At 44.9% G+C, this 15,919-nt stretch overlaps 1 protein-coding gene across 2 annotated transcripts in view; it reads right to left on the reverse strand.

Annotated features, from left to right (window-relative positions):
- Positions 1 to 15,919, reverse strand: part of LOC120051272 (CLIP-associating protein 1-B-like) — a 38,986-nt gene that overhangs the window by 15,271 nt on the left and 7,796 nt on the right. The window contains exons 9-22 of one of the 2 annotated variants that reach the window (XM_038998043.1): positions 9,081 to 9,215; positions 7,928 to 8,013; positions 7,683 to 7,775; positions 7,334 to 7,479; positions 6,976 to 7,111; positions 5,954 to 6,024; positions 5,799 to 5,858; positions 5,085 to 5,162; positions 4,719 to 4,886; positions 4,375 to 4,421; positions 3,518 to 3,697; positions 1,843 to 1,950; positions 1,346 to 1,501; positions 932 to 1,036 (exon numbers count right to left, since the gene is read on the reverse strand). In XM_038998043.1, coding sequence (XP_038853971.1) covers positions 932 to 1,036; positions 1,346 to 1,501; positions 1,843 to 1,950; positions 3,518 to 3,697; positions 4,375 to 4,421; positions 4,719 to 4,886; positions 5,085 to 5,162; positions 5,799 to 5,858; positions 5,954 to 6,024; positions 6,976 to 7,111; positions 7,334 to 7,479; positions 7,683 to 7,775; positions 7,928 to 8,013; positions 9,081 to 9,215 — 1,569 coding nt within the window. The remainder of the gene's footprint in view (positions 1 to 931; positions 1,037 to 1,345; positions 1,502 to 1,842; positions 1,951 to 3,517; positions 3,698 to 4,374; positions 4,422 to 4,718; positions 4,887 to 5,084; positions 5,163 to 5,798; positions 5,859 to 5,953; positions 6,025 to 6,975; positions 7,112 to 7,333; positions 7,480 to 7,682; positions 7,776 to 7,927; positions 8,014 to 9,080; positions 9,216 to 15,919) is intronic. The other variant, XM_038998042.1, reaches the window with a different exon arrangement.

A 15,919-nucleotide genomic window follows, 5' to 3' on the forward strand; every position in this document is an offset into this window, starting at 1 on the left:
CATCCAAACTGAAATAAGGAGAATGCTCAGCTCTCCATCGCCCTCTGTGGGCGATTGAGGCGAACTGCACGATGGAACACTGACATGCCATTGTCTGGTCTAATAGAGACATGCAGGACAGGTCACCTGAGCGGCCCACAGACTCAGCCGAGTGGAGAGCACTGGTGGAGCGGGAGACACGTCTGGACGCTAGAGGAGGAACACGGGAGGGAGTGGGGTGATACTTTACTTGGATAGTCCCATCTACTAACCCTTATCCTAACCTTACACTTATCCTAACCCAAAACGTCACCCTTAGCCTAACGCTTATTCTAAAACTAACCGTAACCTTAGAAACCAGTGGCATATCATCCGATAGTTTGTTGATAGTATGACCATATGTAGAGCTACAGATGGAAAACCGGGAGAGGATATCCCACACGTGAAGTTAGACACGGCTTTAAAAATAGCATCTTCTTCAACTCACACAGTACATGACCTGTCAACCCGAGCAGGAGGAATTCTACCATGTGGCAACGCTAACTGGCTTCATGCAAACATTAGCGGGAAAAACGCTGAGAGGCGTCCCGGCGTTGGACACAAAGGCTCTGATCGCAAGTCTATAAGCTGACCGCGGACACAAGTTCAGCATCAACTCATCCCGTGCCATGTCATCAATGACTCTGGCATGATTAGTAAAAAATGGTTGTTGAGGAAAATGGTTGTTGTCACTCAGGAGTGAAAAGGAAAAATTTGAAAGACACAAGTAAAAGGCATGCAGAAGACGGAAGCAGAAGAGGTTCGTTTCGGTTGGTTTTCTTGTGGCCTGATGATGGCCTTTGTGTTCTACTCTAGAGAGGGCTAGTCAGGGTTCAGGCCCCCGGCAACCAAGCATTTGAGGGGCATGGTGGCTATGGTCTCTGGGCTGGGCATGTTACTATACCGTACTCACCCAGAGGAGAGAATCCCCGAGCGGGGCTGGTGTCCCGGCTGCTCTCCCTAGAGGTGTCCCTGCTGCAGCCCTGACTCATGCTGGGCCGGGGGATACGACTCCTCGCTAGCATAGTGGTGGTGGGGGGGGGGGGGGGGGGGGGACACAGAGAGAGAGAGCAGCAGCAGGAGGAGGATGAAAGAGCTTTATAACACACAGCCAGACAGACAGCCCAACACACTCAGAGAGAGAGAGAGCCCAGCGGAGTAGAGGAGGAGTTGAATTAGTCAGGACAGAGGAAAAGAGGTTGCATTCAGTGACAGACAGGAAATGAGGTGGTTCAGAGAGCAGAGAGGTTGGAGAGGAGGAGTACAGCTGTAGAGGGGCTGTTTTCTGTCTTCAGTGTATCTGTGTGTTGTCCTTCCTGGTCCTTACCCAGGCCTGATCTGTCTGGACTGGTGTCTCGGCTGCAGCCATGGCTGCGGGGGACTTTAGGCCTCCTGTCTGCTGGCGTTGCCGCTCCAGTTGCCCTGGGGATCCTGCCGTATGTATGGCTCAGGAGACGACCAGGGGAGCCAGAACGACTGCCAGCTGCAACACGACATAGTATGGTGTATTTATAAAGGGAGAAAAATACATACCCACACAAATGTCGAAAAGGTGGTAAAAAATGTCAAACAATTGCTCTAGATCAGTGATTCTTGATCCTGGGGTCCCAAAGGTGCACATATTTGTTTTTGCTTTGGCACTACACACCTGATTAAAAGTTTGATGACTTGATTAGTGGAATCAGGTGTGTAGTGCAGGGCAAAAAACAAATATGTGCACCCTTTTGGGTCCCCAGGACCAGAATCAAGAAACACTGATCTAGAGAAACAACGTGTCTTTTTTCATTACGGAGTGTTGCCCATATAGCGGGGGAAGACACTCACGTTGAGACACTGACACCATTTTGGCTCGACTTCTCCCCCTACTGTCTGTGACAGAGGGACTCGCCCCCACGCCGCTCCCCGAACTCGTTCTCCTGGTACGCACACGGCCTGGAAGGGAGAGAGAGAGAGAGAGACGGAGAGAGAGAGAGAGAGAGAGAGAGACAGACGGAGAGAGACAGTGATAGAGAGAGAGAGAGAGAGAGAGAGACAGACGGAGAGAGAGAGAGAGAGAGAGAGAGAGAGAGAGAGAGAGAGAGAGAGACAGACGGAGAGAGACAGTGATAGAGAGAGAGAGACAGACGGAGAGAGAGAGAGAGAGAGAGAGAGAGGTCGGGGAGGGAGAAAACAGACTTAACTTCACGTGGAACACAGATCCATTCAAATGCAGACACACGCGGCTTGGCGACACCAGCCATCATCACCTACAGCCAGAGATCTCATACATAAACAGAGACTCGCTAGTCTATACTTGCAGGTTGCTGCCAGCCATTTCAACAGACACATGCACTCAAATCTCTATTAAGCTGGTCCAAGCAAGACATCTCAAGTCACAAATGTCTCATCCTCTATAAAAAACAAAAAATCCATCTCAACATATTCATTCACAACAATAGACACAAATACAGAAACATGATTCACAACAAGTATATTCAAGTATTCTGTTCTAGGTAGGACAATGGTTCATTCAGGGGAAAAGGAGAGTACAGCACAGCATGAGTTCATGACATTACCGTTAAACAGGCAACGATAAAGGTCAATAACCCGACAGACACTGAGGCTGCCTGCCTTTACAGTCACGTGAGTTGGACAGGTCTATTTGTGGACACAGTCAATGTCTCGGTCTCCTCTCTCTGGCTATGATGACCCAGTTCAACGTAGTTCCACCATGCAGACAGTCCATGCAGAGTTCCACAGAGGAGCACCGTATATAGTCAATGACGTAGCACACTACAAAGACGACCACTGTAAACATGGCGCAGTGTATTACACAGACCAAAAGGGGACAGAGAAATCTGGGTCAAGTCTTCCAGCTCCCACACATCAAGACCAAACACACAGTTAGCCATCTCATCTTACCCTCTGGCCTAATGTTACCAGGTGTGTTGTCTAAGGGCAAAAACAAGAGCAGGAAAGTCCAGGAGAGAGGTTAGCAGAATTAGCAGGATAATCCCCATATGGAAGACTGGGGGGGTTACAAGATTTTGGAAAGGCCTTAAGATGTATTTTAATCATCATATTTTGAAAAATAAAATTGAAATTGTTGTTAAATCTCCATGCTATGGTCCTATATCCCTCGTAGTCAGCCAAAGCGTCTGTGAAGGTATGAGGCTCACAGAAATAGAATTATAAAACGGGGTGGTTGAAGCACTGAATGCTGATTGGCTGACCGCCGTGGTACATCAGACCGTATACGATGGGAATGACAAAACTTTTTTTTTTTCTCCACTGCTCTAATTACGCCGGTAACCAGTTTATAAGAGCAATAAGGCGCCCCAAGGATTTTGTGGTATATGATCACTATACCGCGGCTAACGGCTGTTTCCGGGCACTCGTGCCTAAGAACAGCCCTTAGCCGTGGTATACTGGCCATATACCACACCCCCTCGGACCTTACTGCTTAATTAGAACACACACACACACAAACAGAGAGACAGAACATATGTTTTTGGCTCACCTAGAGAGGCGTAGGAGCCGGGTGGCAGAGCGGAGGCAGCGCTGAAGGGGGCGGGCGAGGCGGGCACGGGAGTCATCCTGGTCTTGGCACTAGCGGTGGCGGCAGCGTTCACGTCCACGTCGCTACGGGAACGCTGGAGAGAGCCCGGGGTGGAGGGACCTCTGGAGGAAGCCGCTTTCGCTTCGGGGAGAGGAGTGAAGGGAAGAGAGGGAGGGAGGAGAGGAAACGGAGAGGGAGGAGAGAGGAACAATGGTTATAAGCCAGAGAGAGGAAAGAGAGGGCGAGAAAAGAGGGAAAGTTAACAGCTATGAACCAAACTCACGTTTCAAGTCGTAATGTCACGTGCACAAGTACAGTGAAATGCCTTTCTTGCAAACTCTAAACCCAACAATGCCGTGATCAACTTCAATGTAGTACTACAAATAACACAAGGTAGAACCAAAACACACAGGAAATAGAAGAACTATAAGAAGAACCCCAGAAAGTAAGACGCTACACACAGGGTCAGTTCCAATACTATATTTACAATGTGCTGGGACACTGGACAGATTTCATACAGTAGATGTCACGGACATTGTTGCTGTGCTTGAAAAATCATGATCGACATCTTTAGGAAAAATATATCTTCTGGTCTCTGATTATATCCAGAGCTGTGGATCATTTAACCGATAGAAGAGATCTGAGATATTTTCTCCAGTCAGTGATAGTAATGTCAGTGGTTGTAATGTCAGTGATAGTAATGTCAGTGATAGTAATGTCAGTGGTTGTAATGTCAGTGGTAGTAACGTCAGTGGTAGTAACGTATGCGGTAGTAATGTCAGTGGTAGTAATGTCTGTGATGTAATGTCAGTCCTTACTCCTGGTCACGTTGTTTCCCATGGAGCTCTTGGCGGACTGAGGGCGGCTGTGGAGACAGACAGAGAGATAGATAGTGATTAACCTGACTGACTAAGATCAATACTCCTTCAATACTACTACTTCTCATATCACAGACAGAGAGGGAGAGAGAAACTGAGACAGAGCACTACTCGAGAGACAAAGCACTACTCGAGAGACAGAGCACTACTCGAGAGACAGAGAGCGCAAGAGACAGAAAATGATAGAGGAAGACAGAGAGAGTGCCAAGTAAGAGAGACAAGGAGAGAAAGAAGGAGACAGGGAGACAGAGGAGGAGAAGGATAGAAAGGATGGAGTGTCTCACTTGAGGCTCTCCTGTGAGGAGGAGGAGGAGCGGTCTGAGGCAGGGAGGGACAGGATGCTGTCAGAACTCTTCATGTGGGACTGGAGAGCCTTCTGATAGGACGACTCTAGAGCCTGGAACAGCTGCTCCGCCTCCCGGCTGAAGTGGCCGTGGAACGTCCAGTAGCACCTGCACAACACAGAGAGGGCAAAGGCCCATAAACAGTGAGACAGCCTGTCGTCAACGGGGCAATGTTTCAGGTTGGCAGATAAAATATCAAACGTGGAGGAAAAGTTGTTACCGTGACGACATGCGATGTTGGCGAACTCATATTTTCAAATAGAAACATGGTTCATGCACGTCCGACATAGTGTGAGAGTGACTTACTTCCTGGCCACTGATCTGGCCTCGGAGTCTGCATCATGGACTCCTTTCTTGATGGTCTCTGTCAGAACAGCTACACTCCTGTGAGGGATCAAGAAGAGTAGGAACACAAAGCTTCACTCTCTCTGCATGCAGCATCCCAATACCCTCCTCTCCACCAAAACCACCACAGCATAAAAAGCTACGGTTACGTCCCAAATGCCAACGCTTTTCCCTATATAGCGCACTGCTTTTGACCAGAGCCCTATGGCACCCTATTCCCTATATAGTGCACTGCCTTCGACCAGGGCCCATAGGGCTCTGGTCAAAAGTAGTGCCCATGGGGCCTAGTCGAAAGCAGTGCACTATACAGGGAATAGGGTGCCATTTGGGACGCAGGGTAAATCAATGAGAAGGCGACAAGAGAGCTCCCCTGACATCCCAGTCAGAGATTTGGTATCACCACAATGGTGAAGCACAGTGTGCTTTTATGGGATAGATATCCCTCCCTGGCATTGCCATGGAAACTGCTGAGATGAGGAGCCACTCACTGACAACAACGTAGTTTCATGTTACCTGGACGGGCTCATCACAAACTCACTGGACAGCGGCTAGAAAAAAGGTTTACAGTACAGTAGCTATGTACAACACGGCAATATAATATTGAGTTGTTGAGGAGGGGGGACAACTCTAAGTATGAGTTCATAGGCCTGTCTAGTAGCCGCCATTAAAGCGCACCTCTCTAGAGAGCTGGTCTGCCACTCCTGCAGCAAGAGGTCCAAGAACTCAAAACAGCGCCTGGAAATAGAACAAGAAGACTGTTAGGGAAAACAAACAGACGCTCAGCTAGAGTGCGATTAGGGATAAGCCTTTGAGGCAATTTGTTTGTTTACCTTCTCACGGCCACAGATTTCGACTGGCAGCTGCTGGTCACGATAGGAATGAGACGAGGGTAGTGTGTATGCTGGATGACAGAGAGAGGACAGAAACATAGTCATCCTCGTGTCACTGGTCCAGTTTACACTCGTTCAGTTACTAGCTGTTCTAGTAGAGATTGAGTGAGGAACACACAAGGCATCTTTGGAGAACAATCGCAAGCAACGACCAACAATGAACGCCCACATCGGAATGCAGTGGAATGTCATTTGCAGCCCTCGGGTAGGAAAAATGTGAGTTCGTGTTCCAAACAAAGAAAGGCTAGCCACTCGACCATTTTGTCTGACTGACGCTCAACTCAACTACCCAGCTCAATTCAACTAAATTCAATTCGAAAGTGGGACTAATAACAACAAGATAACAAATGTAAAATAAACTGTGTATGTAAAATGTATATAGGTTCAGAACTTTGGTGAAATAGCAGAGTTCAAAATATATGGCAAATAGAAATCAAACTGGATGGACATCAGAAATAGACGGGAGAGGTGTAGGTTAGAGGGAAGGCCAGGACTAAAAACAAACAAAATATAACTATTGTAAAATAGATTGTGTCTGTAAAATGTATATAGTATGTATAAGCTGGAAGTAGAAGCATATGTGTTATTGTTTATTAGTTTACTCCAATTAGGGGAGGGGTAATAGGGTTTGTGGGAAATAATAAAGGACAATATATTTTTAAAAGATATGTATATATAAATGTAGGTGTATTTGTATGTATATGTCTGTGTATATGTATGTGTATATATATATATATATATATATATATATATATATATATATATATATATATATATGGGTATGTATGTATAATATAAAAATATATATACTTATCCAACAAATATATGGGGATTGGAAATGATGCAGACAATTACATTGATGGAAGCTACAATCTATCTGCAATATAACAGCTGATCTACCACCTAAAAAAGATATATATAATTATAATCTACTTATTTCAAATGTAAATAACTTCACTCACTCTGATGATGAGTCGTATGACGGTGATTCCGGATGTGGCCATGACCTTGGCCGAGTTAGAGACCAGGGTTAGGAGAGTGGGCATGATGGACTCAGCACAATGATCAAACTTGTTCCCCAGGATGTAGGACAGGTGGCTGCGGGATAGAGGGACCATATGGACACGGAGACAAGTTATTATGAATACTATCTTATTTTGTACTGATGGGGCTGTACAATAAAGTGTGGGGGGGGGAAACATTCTTTGTCATTTCAGTTTGTATAACGTAATAACAGTATGGCTTCGGTAACGTTAAATAAAGCGTGTTCGATTTGAATTGAAACCGTGAGTAAGAGAATAGGACCAGAGGTCTCCTTACCCCAGAGTGATACAGGCCTCTCTGACCACCTGAGAGCGCAGGTCTTTAGAGGACATCTTGAAGGCTGCCTCCGTGAGACGCAGCTGCTGGGAGAAACCGTCAAAGTCCACCGCTCCCGCCAGGAGCAGAGAACGCATCTTCTTCAACTAGAGAAGAAGAAGACCATCAATCAACGTCACACTTCCAATCAAATGATAGACGTGGCCGCTTAATAGAAACAGCCACTTAATGGTCAGTGGCTACAATCCAAAATCCACACTCAGAATGCATGGCCAATACATTGCGTCAAGTGGTACGCTAGTGTGGATACTGGAAGGTAGCCAGTGTGATGAAGTCATCAGGAGGTTACCGCAGTGACTCTGTGCTCCCAGTCTCGTTTGTCGTCGGCCAGCACCTCTCTGATCTTGGTCATGGCGTCCTCCATTTCCCTGTTAGAGAAAAGCTGAGAGGAGGAGGAGAGAAGAAGAACCACTTAAGAGGAAGCACATTCCTAAAGGGTTTAATATACGACTTGTAACATAGGGCCTGTTTCACGTGCCCAAGCGAGGATAGCGCGGAATGAGTTTTGATTTTGTTATGAGAGCGAACACGTACTTGCATAGCGGGAACTTCCTCGAAGGCACGGATAAAGTCCTCCTCATCCACAGCCCCTGCAGCAGCCGCACTAGGACCATCTCTCCCTGATATAAGCAGAGGAGCACAAGGTCGAATTGTTAACTTTACCAGCTATTCTAGTGGGCTATTATTCACACAAATATGAATCTTGGATTGGCTGCAGCCTGATGGGGTTCACGTGGGGCATATCTCGCTCAATTCTCATTATCCCATGTTTCTATCAATCTGTATTCCATTTCTCTCTGTGTTCTGGTTCCATTACATCATCACATAATCCTCACCATCTGCACTGCCCCAAGGGTACAGATAGACACGAGACAGCTCCACAGTGACTGGGTTATAGAGACACTATCTCTGTTATAGACACTAGACAGTTCCACAGTGACTGGGTTACAGAGACACTATCTCTGTTATAGACACTAGACAGCTCCACAGTGACTGGGTTATAGACACTATCTCTGTTATAGGCACTAGACAGCTCCACAGTGACTGGGTTATAGAGACACTATCTCTGTTATAGACACTAGACAGCTCCACAGTGACTGGGTTATAGAGACACTATCTCTGTTATAGACACTAGACAGCTCCACAGTGACTGGGTTATAGAGACACTATCTCTGTTATAGACACTAGACAGCTCCACAGTGACTTATCTTCCATACAAATCCTGGACAGAGGTCATTGTTCAGGGCTCTGCGCTGACCTTTTTTACAAGGAGCACGTGCGCGCCTAAGATGAAAAATGTAGGCGCACACAAAGAAATGTAGGAGCACAATGAAAAGTACTTGAGATATTAAAGCTAGATTCGTTCATTTTTCTAGGTGCACCGGTGCTCCTAAATTAAAATTCCATGTGAATATGTGAGTAAACTGCTGAGCCCTGTTATTAACCATTGCCAAATAAAGGCTTTTCTAGATAATCCGGTCATCATGATGTCTAAAAGGCATAAGAAATGCACGCACACAGACAGACGCACACAGAAACATACAAGGATTCTTGAGGAAGCAAATGAACGGAATACTGTGGTCGGAGAAAGAACAAATGACAATTTGACAGTGTTAAAAATACACATGGCTCGTCGTTCCATCACTAACACACTCTCTGCTGGTGCGAACAGGAAGGGGCGTCTCACCTGTTGATTTGGTGCTGGAAGCAGAGCTGGGCCTACGGAACGACCCCATGCTCACTGTCTTCTTCCCTGACGACGGGCCCTTAGAAGAGGAGGACCGCCCCCCGTCCACCGAATCATCATCTTCAAAGTTCTTATCTGGGAGGGAAGGCAAAATAGAGAATTCAAGTTATTTCCACTCTGGCACAATTTGAATGCTGACCGTACGAAACAAACAAAGAATGTTTTATATCAGCGCCATGTGCTCCATCCCACCCCCTCCTACAACAATAACGCATTTCAGCGGCAGCCTGCATGACCTTTTGGCATGACCTTTACACAAACACACACATTGGGGGGAGGGGTCATCAGAGTACATTCTGTAGACAATTGTCTAGGTCTGATTCCGGTAACCGGTGGTTGCGCCCTCTTGCTGTGGAAGTGAAGTGACTACTACCCCCCCCCCCCCAACGGTGGTGAACTGAACATGTCAGTCCCGGTCAGTCGGCCCGGAGGGAGCAGTGTAATCTGCCAGAGCAGCGATCGATGAAACACAACCCCGTGCATTATTCAGAGGTCCACACAACGCACACCAACACATCCCGTCAGTTATGTGTCGTCTACCTCACATTGTTCCTCTCCCCATTGCAATATTAAAATGAGGTACACTGTCCATATCACAACGAGGAGAACGTCTAATAAACCAGCCTCGTATAAAACCCCGCTCTGAGCATACCGCTGTCATCAATACCAGTTGTGATAAGGGTAGCTCATACAATCCAGACATTGTTACTGATAGCCTTCAGAATGTCTGAGCCATCAGACTTCATTGTGCGTACTTTGTACCCAGCTGTCCTCTCCTGTCTGTTACTCTTCAACTGTCTGTCCCCAATCTCTCAATCTTCATCTTAGTGACAGGTGACTCCCTCCCACACTCTTGACCTGACCCACATTCCTCCACGGCGCTCATTAATATTAATACAATGGGTCTCTCCTCTACCTCCACCCCCCATCACGTGTCAAGAAGAAAGAGAAGCAGAGCTTACAGGCACAGATCTTCCTGCAGACGAGTTTCCTCAGCATGTCGACAGACAGTCCAGTCCAGACCCCCTCCTCATAGTCTCCCGTCTCCACAGGTTTCCCAGCTAGCTCCCTCGCTGCAGGCAGCTAGCAGTGACAGCTACACTCTCACCTCTCTGGTGCGTGAGCACCCGTGGCTCAGGTTTTGGCTGCCCTCCTGCTGCACAGTTCACACTCTCTCCCACTAACACACAAGCGCTTGCTGTGCTGTGATTCTAGGTGTCCCCCCCTACTGAGCAGTGAGCCAGCCCGTAGAGCAGTGATGACAGAGAAAGCAGATGGGCAGCTCCACCTCCCACGGGGAGGGGGAGAGGAGGCAAGGACACACCCTCTCTATCACCATGATATGACACCCAGCCTGGGAGTGGGAGGAGCCAGACAGAAACTGATGAGCCATGAATTCAATCTTAACAGGTCAGTGAGCCTAGCGCCATCACTGGAGAGTGATGAGAGAGACATGAGGGAATATCACACTCCATCTACAGGTGGCTATTCTCTGTCCTTCAAGATCCTTTTCCTTAACAGATGTGCAATTTGTCAGCAGACAGCTGAGCAAAATGGAGGGAAATTCATGGCTGAAGGATGGGCTGAATGCAAATGCTAGAGTATAGTTTAGGTTCAGGATTTGCATTGTAAATAAAGACTGCGTTTTTTTCTGGATAATAAAAAAAAGGGCCTTAGTTGGTGGGTGTGGCCATGGGAGTGGCCATGGGAGTGGCCAATGGTTCGGTCACAGTCCAACAGCTTCAGAAGCTGTTTTAAAGCAAATTGACATTTTTTTGCCATGGCTTATGCTATCTGAGTGACTCAAACGTTATAACAAAATCAATGGGGGCACATGCCATGACAAAAAAATACTCCTGAATGCATCTTTTTGAGAATTTTATATTTTCCTTGACTGTCTAGCTTTCATTTTGGTGATTGTTAGTTTTTATTCCTTTAAGTTTACACTGAAAACGTTTTTAAATCCGAAAAAATCCGCCCAATACTTTTCTATGCAGATAAACCCTGGACTCTGTGTGAGCAAGGGCAGTACAACTGGTCTGAATGCAAAACACCCTGTCTCGTTAAAGCTACGAAGAACATAGACAACAATTTTAGACACATAACCTATGATTCCAGGTCAATATGCATGAGTGCATCCTAAAAGAATACAACAAAATCAGCAATGAATCATAAGCACATGAGACCTGCTGTATAATGCAGGAATGTCACGCAAACCAGACGTTCCCTAATTCCTCCACTAGATGGCAGTGCCCCCTGATAAACGCACCAGTTGTTGTCTGAGAAGAGAGCAACAAAAGCTTCAACCTGAAAGTGATACTGTGGAATTCAACCTACAGTACCTCTGAGGAAAAGGCTCCATTATTCTCCACAGTACCTGAGGACACCGACTAACAACACACAGCTAGCTCTTCCTCTTCACCATCCGATACCTTGAACACAAACCAGCCATTCTCTCACAGAGAAACTTTCTCACCGGGGAAAGAGCTACTCAAGTACCGGACAACACAAGAGCAGCACAATTCAACAGCCCCATTCGTTTCAAACATGAACGCAATTTATGCAAGAAAATCCATACATTTCAGTAGTCAGTTCTCACAATCATCGAGACAAATAGGAGTGAAACGAAGCCAGCATCAAGACAATCCATCCGGTGTGGCCTGAATGAATGAATGTTGAATAGGCCTACATGTGCACATAACCAATCCCATACATACGGGCACTCTCTTCACTCTGGTTAGATCTCCATTATTATGAAAGAAAAGCAATGTAAATTCAAATGTTAATTTTTTTTTAAATTATAAAGTTATAGTGGAAGAGGTGAACAAATTGTTGCTGGCCATTAATAATGAGAAACCACTTGGTATTGACAGAGACAATACCAAGATGGAAAACTACTGAGGATGGTAGCGGGAATATGTTGCAGCTCCTATTTCTCATATCTTCAATCTGAGCTTGGAGAAACATTTTTTCCCTCAGACCCGGAGGGAAGCTAAAGTCATTCTTCTTCCCAAGAATGGTAAACCACTCTTTCCTGGTTCTAACAGCAAACCAATTTCATTATTGACCATAATCTGTTAGCGGTTAAAACGTATGTGTTATGGCTTTACACTCTCTGCTTTTGATCAAGGATATGGCAATCTAATAGAACACAGAGGTTTTTTTGAATGGAAGCCTCTCTAATCTAATACATGTAAACTGTGGAATTCCGCAAGGGAGCTGTCTTGGCCTGTTACTGTTTTCTATGTTTACTAATGATTTACCACTAGCCTTAAACAAGCTAGTGAAATCACTGCAACTCTAAACAAAGAGTTGAAGTTAGTTTCAGAATGGGTGGCCAACAATAAACTAGTTCTGAATATATCTAAGAGCATAGTATTTCAGTACAAATCATTCCTTAAGCTCTAGATCAGGGGTCTCCACACCTTTTCTAACATGAGAGCCACTTGAAAAATATGAAACGTCACGAGCTACAAAAACATTTTCCTCTCCCCTGCAACTCTTCCCCGTTCCTTACTCTACAAGGGAAAGTAGCGGACTGTTTTCTGACAATATACCTGGTAAAATAATGGTTAATAAACCACTCTAAATGGGGGGGCTCTATAAAATGGGATTTTTATTTGTGTTCTTCCTGGTTTTAGAATTATTCTTTTTTTCACTCTCAAAAATACAAGTGTTCATAGAGAAACAATGGAATTGGATGTTCTGAGTCAATGTCATTGGTTTAATCACATCAGAAGGCAAAAAAATTTAGGTCGGGAGGAAAACAAACAAATATTTCCCCTTTAATTGCACATCTAGCGAGTGACATGTGACGGTTCTGCACTGCTGCTTTTCATTTCATGTAAAAGTTTGAAAATAACAAATAATAGATACAAATGATATACTTCCTCGTGATATACTTCTGGCAGGTAAGCCTACTTTGCATATAACATTTAATTGAGATGGTTTTGGGGAAAACCATTTCTGTCAACCCACAAGACGGTCATCACACCAACTGGCTACACACGGAGTGATAGACAAATGCACCACACAGACAGATGGGCAATATTGCTGGACCTTAATTGGCCGATATTGTGTTAAGTTTCCATTTTTAAGCCAATAGCGGCTAACCAGGGGTGGGATAAATGTCAATGTTGCGTTGATTAGATAGTAGCTAGGAGCTTGCGCTGTCTGATACTTGCGAGATTTGTTAAATGACAGGTTGCAGTGGAACACATGAAAATTACATGTACTTTCAGAATTGCTTGGCAAGCTACTCATCGGTGGCCTGGAGATCATCCTGTCAGACCCCTGCTGTAGACCTAAGCTGGATCTGGTTATGAAAAATGTGGCTATAGAACAAGTTGAGGAAATCTAACTTCTTGGTGTCACCTTAGACTGTAAACTGTCAGGACTAGGTTACAACAAATGATCAAACAAGTCCTACAGGCTCGATTCGATGGTATCTTGACTTCTGCCCGGTAATATGGGCAGGTGCTGCAAAGAAAGACATGATAAAGCTACAGCTGGCCCCAGAACAAAGCAACACGTCTTGTCCCGCAATGTTCCACGAGCGCTAATGTCAACAGCATGTTGACCGTTCCTGGCTCAAAGTAGAGAAGAAAATTTTCTGCATCACTTAACGTTTTTGCAACTCCAAACTGTCTAATCAATCAACTAACACACAGCTCTGACAGACATTCATACTCCACAAGGCAAGCGACTAAAAGTATCTTCGTAGTCCCTAAAGCCCAAAACGAATTCAAGGCAATGCACCCTAATATATAGGAGCCATGAGACTGTAGCATGGAACTCCATGCCATCTCAAATCACTGAAGCAAGCAGAAAAAGTCGCTTTTTTATAACAAATAAAACAGCAGTCCACAGCGCCTCTGACCTAAATAGCTGTAGCATCTCCCTCGCAAGCACTTTTGGTGTTTGGATTAAAGTTAAAGCTAGGATGTGCCCTTAGTGTCAAGATAAGAGTGCACGCTCAGAGAAAGCATTTGGAAGCAAGGCCTCGGTAGAGTAAGAATGCACTGCTCCAAACGACATGATAGTCTGGTCAGCTTACTGATGTTAGGCAGTGGAGCAAAGTTTTATGAAAGTGTATTATTATTTTGGGTGTGGCTGGTGGATGCTACTGGGTGTGAGTGTGGCGCCGAAATGAAAATGGACATGCAAAACAAGTTTATGAGAACAGGAGGAAACTCCATAAAAGAACCGGAGGAAACTCCCAAAATCAGGGGACTTTGTTAATTTGACGAATAAGTCCAAAGGCCACGCACTAAACCTTAGCTAAGCCTTTACGGGCGGTAGACGAACAGGGCAAATGTTTGGTTTAGTTCATTTCAATGCACTAGACAAGGCGAATGAGGTAGATGAAGCCCGTCTGATGGCAATGACAACTCTGTTCAATTTATTGAACAGAGTGAAGGGATGGAGCTCTTAAAAAGTCCACATATGTAGCTAATTTCAAGGATTCAATTGACAATTTAGCTGGAGAACACTCCAACACGGTTGCTGAGGCGAAGGATTCAATTGAAGCCTTTAACGGGGAGGAAACTCCATCTGTAGCTCATTTAAGAGCTGAACTGCACAGTTGCTGAGGTAAAAACGGTGGTTGAAGCCTTAGCTGGAGGAATTGTAGCGTTTCCATTGCAATTGCATTCAGTAGAATCTATGAATCACGTTACTATTATGAATAGCATTGACTTCAAAATGGGAGAACCAAGGACACGGGTGGTTCCTAATGTTGTGAGATTGTCGCTAGTGTTTGCAGAACAACTGGTTCTGAGAGATGAGGATCAGGACCTGCAATTGTAACAGTAAGAAACTGTAACAAAATGAATGAATGTAGTGTAGCCCTTATTATTGCATGCATTGCTAAGGCCTAACAATATGAAAGTGTGTATTCTTAATATAAATGTATGTACTTCATGTTTATTAATGCTATGTATTGTAATGTTTTAATGTATTTGAATTGATTTAGTTCTGTACCCGTCTATTCATGTTATGTAATATGTTGTTTCATGTAGTTCTGTAGTTCAGTGTAATTGTCTATTAATGTTATGTAATATGTTGTTTCATGTAGTTCTGTAGTTTAGTGTAATTGTCTATTAATGTTATGTAATATGTCATGTTTTACGTTTTGTGTGGTCCCAAGGAAGAGTAGCTGCAGGTTTGCCTGTAGCTAATTGGGGAGCCTAATAAAATAAAAAAAATACTAAATACTATGAAAGCACTAGCTAGCTGTAACTCTACCCTACAGACAGAAGGCACCTCTGTCAGTCATTCAGTGCCCCCAATTCATAATTTGTGTGTCACAAGTGCACTGGGCAGAGGGCTATTCACAGAGCACAGTGGGCACCTTAATTGACTGGCTACTGGCAACAAGGAAGTGATGAGGAAGGAGACAGAAGTAACATTCAGTCCTCCTCTCTTTCTTCTGACCAAGACACGTGTCCAAGGGGGACGGATTATGAGCTAAATGAACCAGGCCTAATTTTCCTTGTATCTAACATCATCTTAGTATAATGTTTCAACAATGTCAAACACAGTAACATAAATAGCCCAAACCATTTCCTTTAGAAGAAATGAAAGAAAGAGAAACATCCTGTATGAAATCTCCTGCGGTTCTCACCAACATCGCTTCCATTCATTTACCTACGGAGGCCACCGGTAAACACCATATGCATAGTCATAACATAACATAGGCTAATAATCCCAAGGCAAACACGACTACAGCTAATCTACCCACGCAGTAGCTATAAAAGGCCTTTGTAGAGAGAAAAGAG

Source organism: Salvelinus namaycush, chromosome 7 (genome assembly GCF_016432855.1).
Source record: "Salvelinus namaycush isolate Seneca chromosome 7, SaNama_1.0, whole genome shotgun sequence".
Classification (NCBI taxonomy): Eukaryota; Metazoa; Chordata; class Actinopteri; order Salmoniformes; family Salmonidae; genus Salvelinus; species Salvelinus namaycush.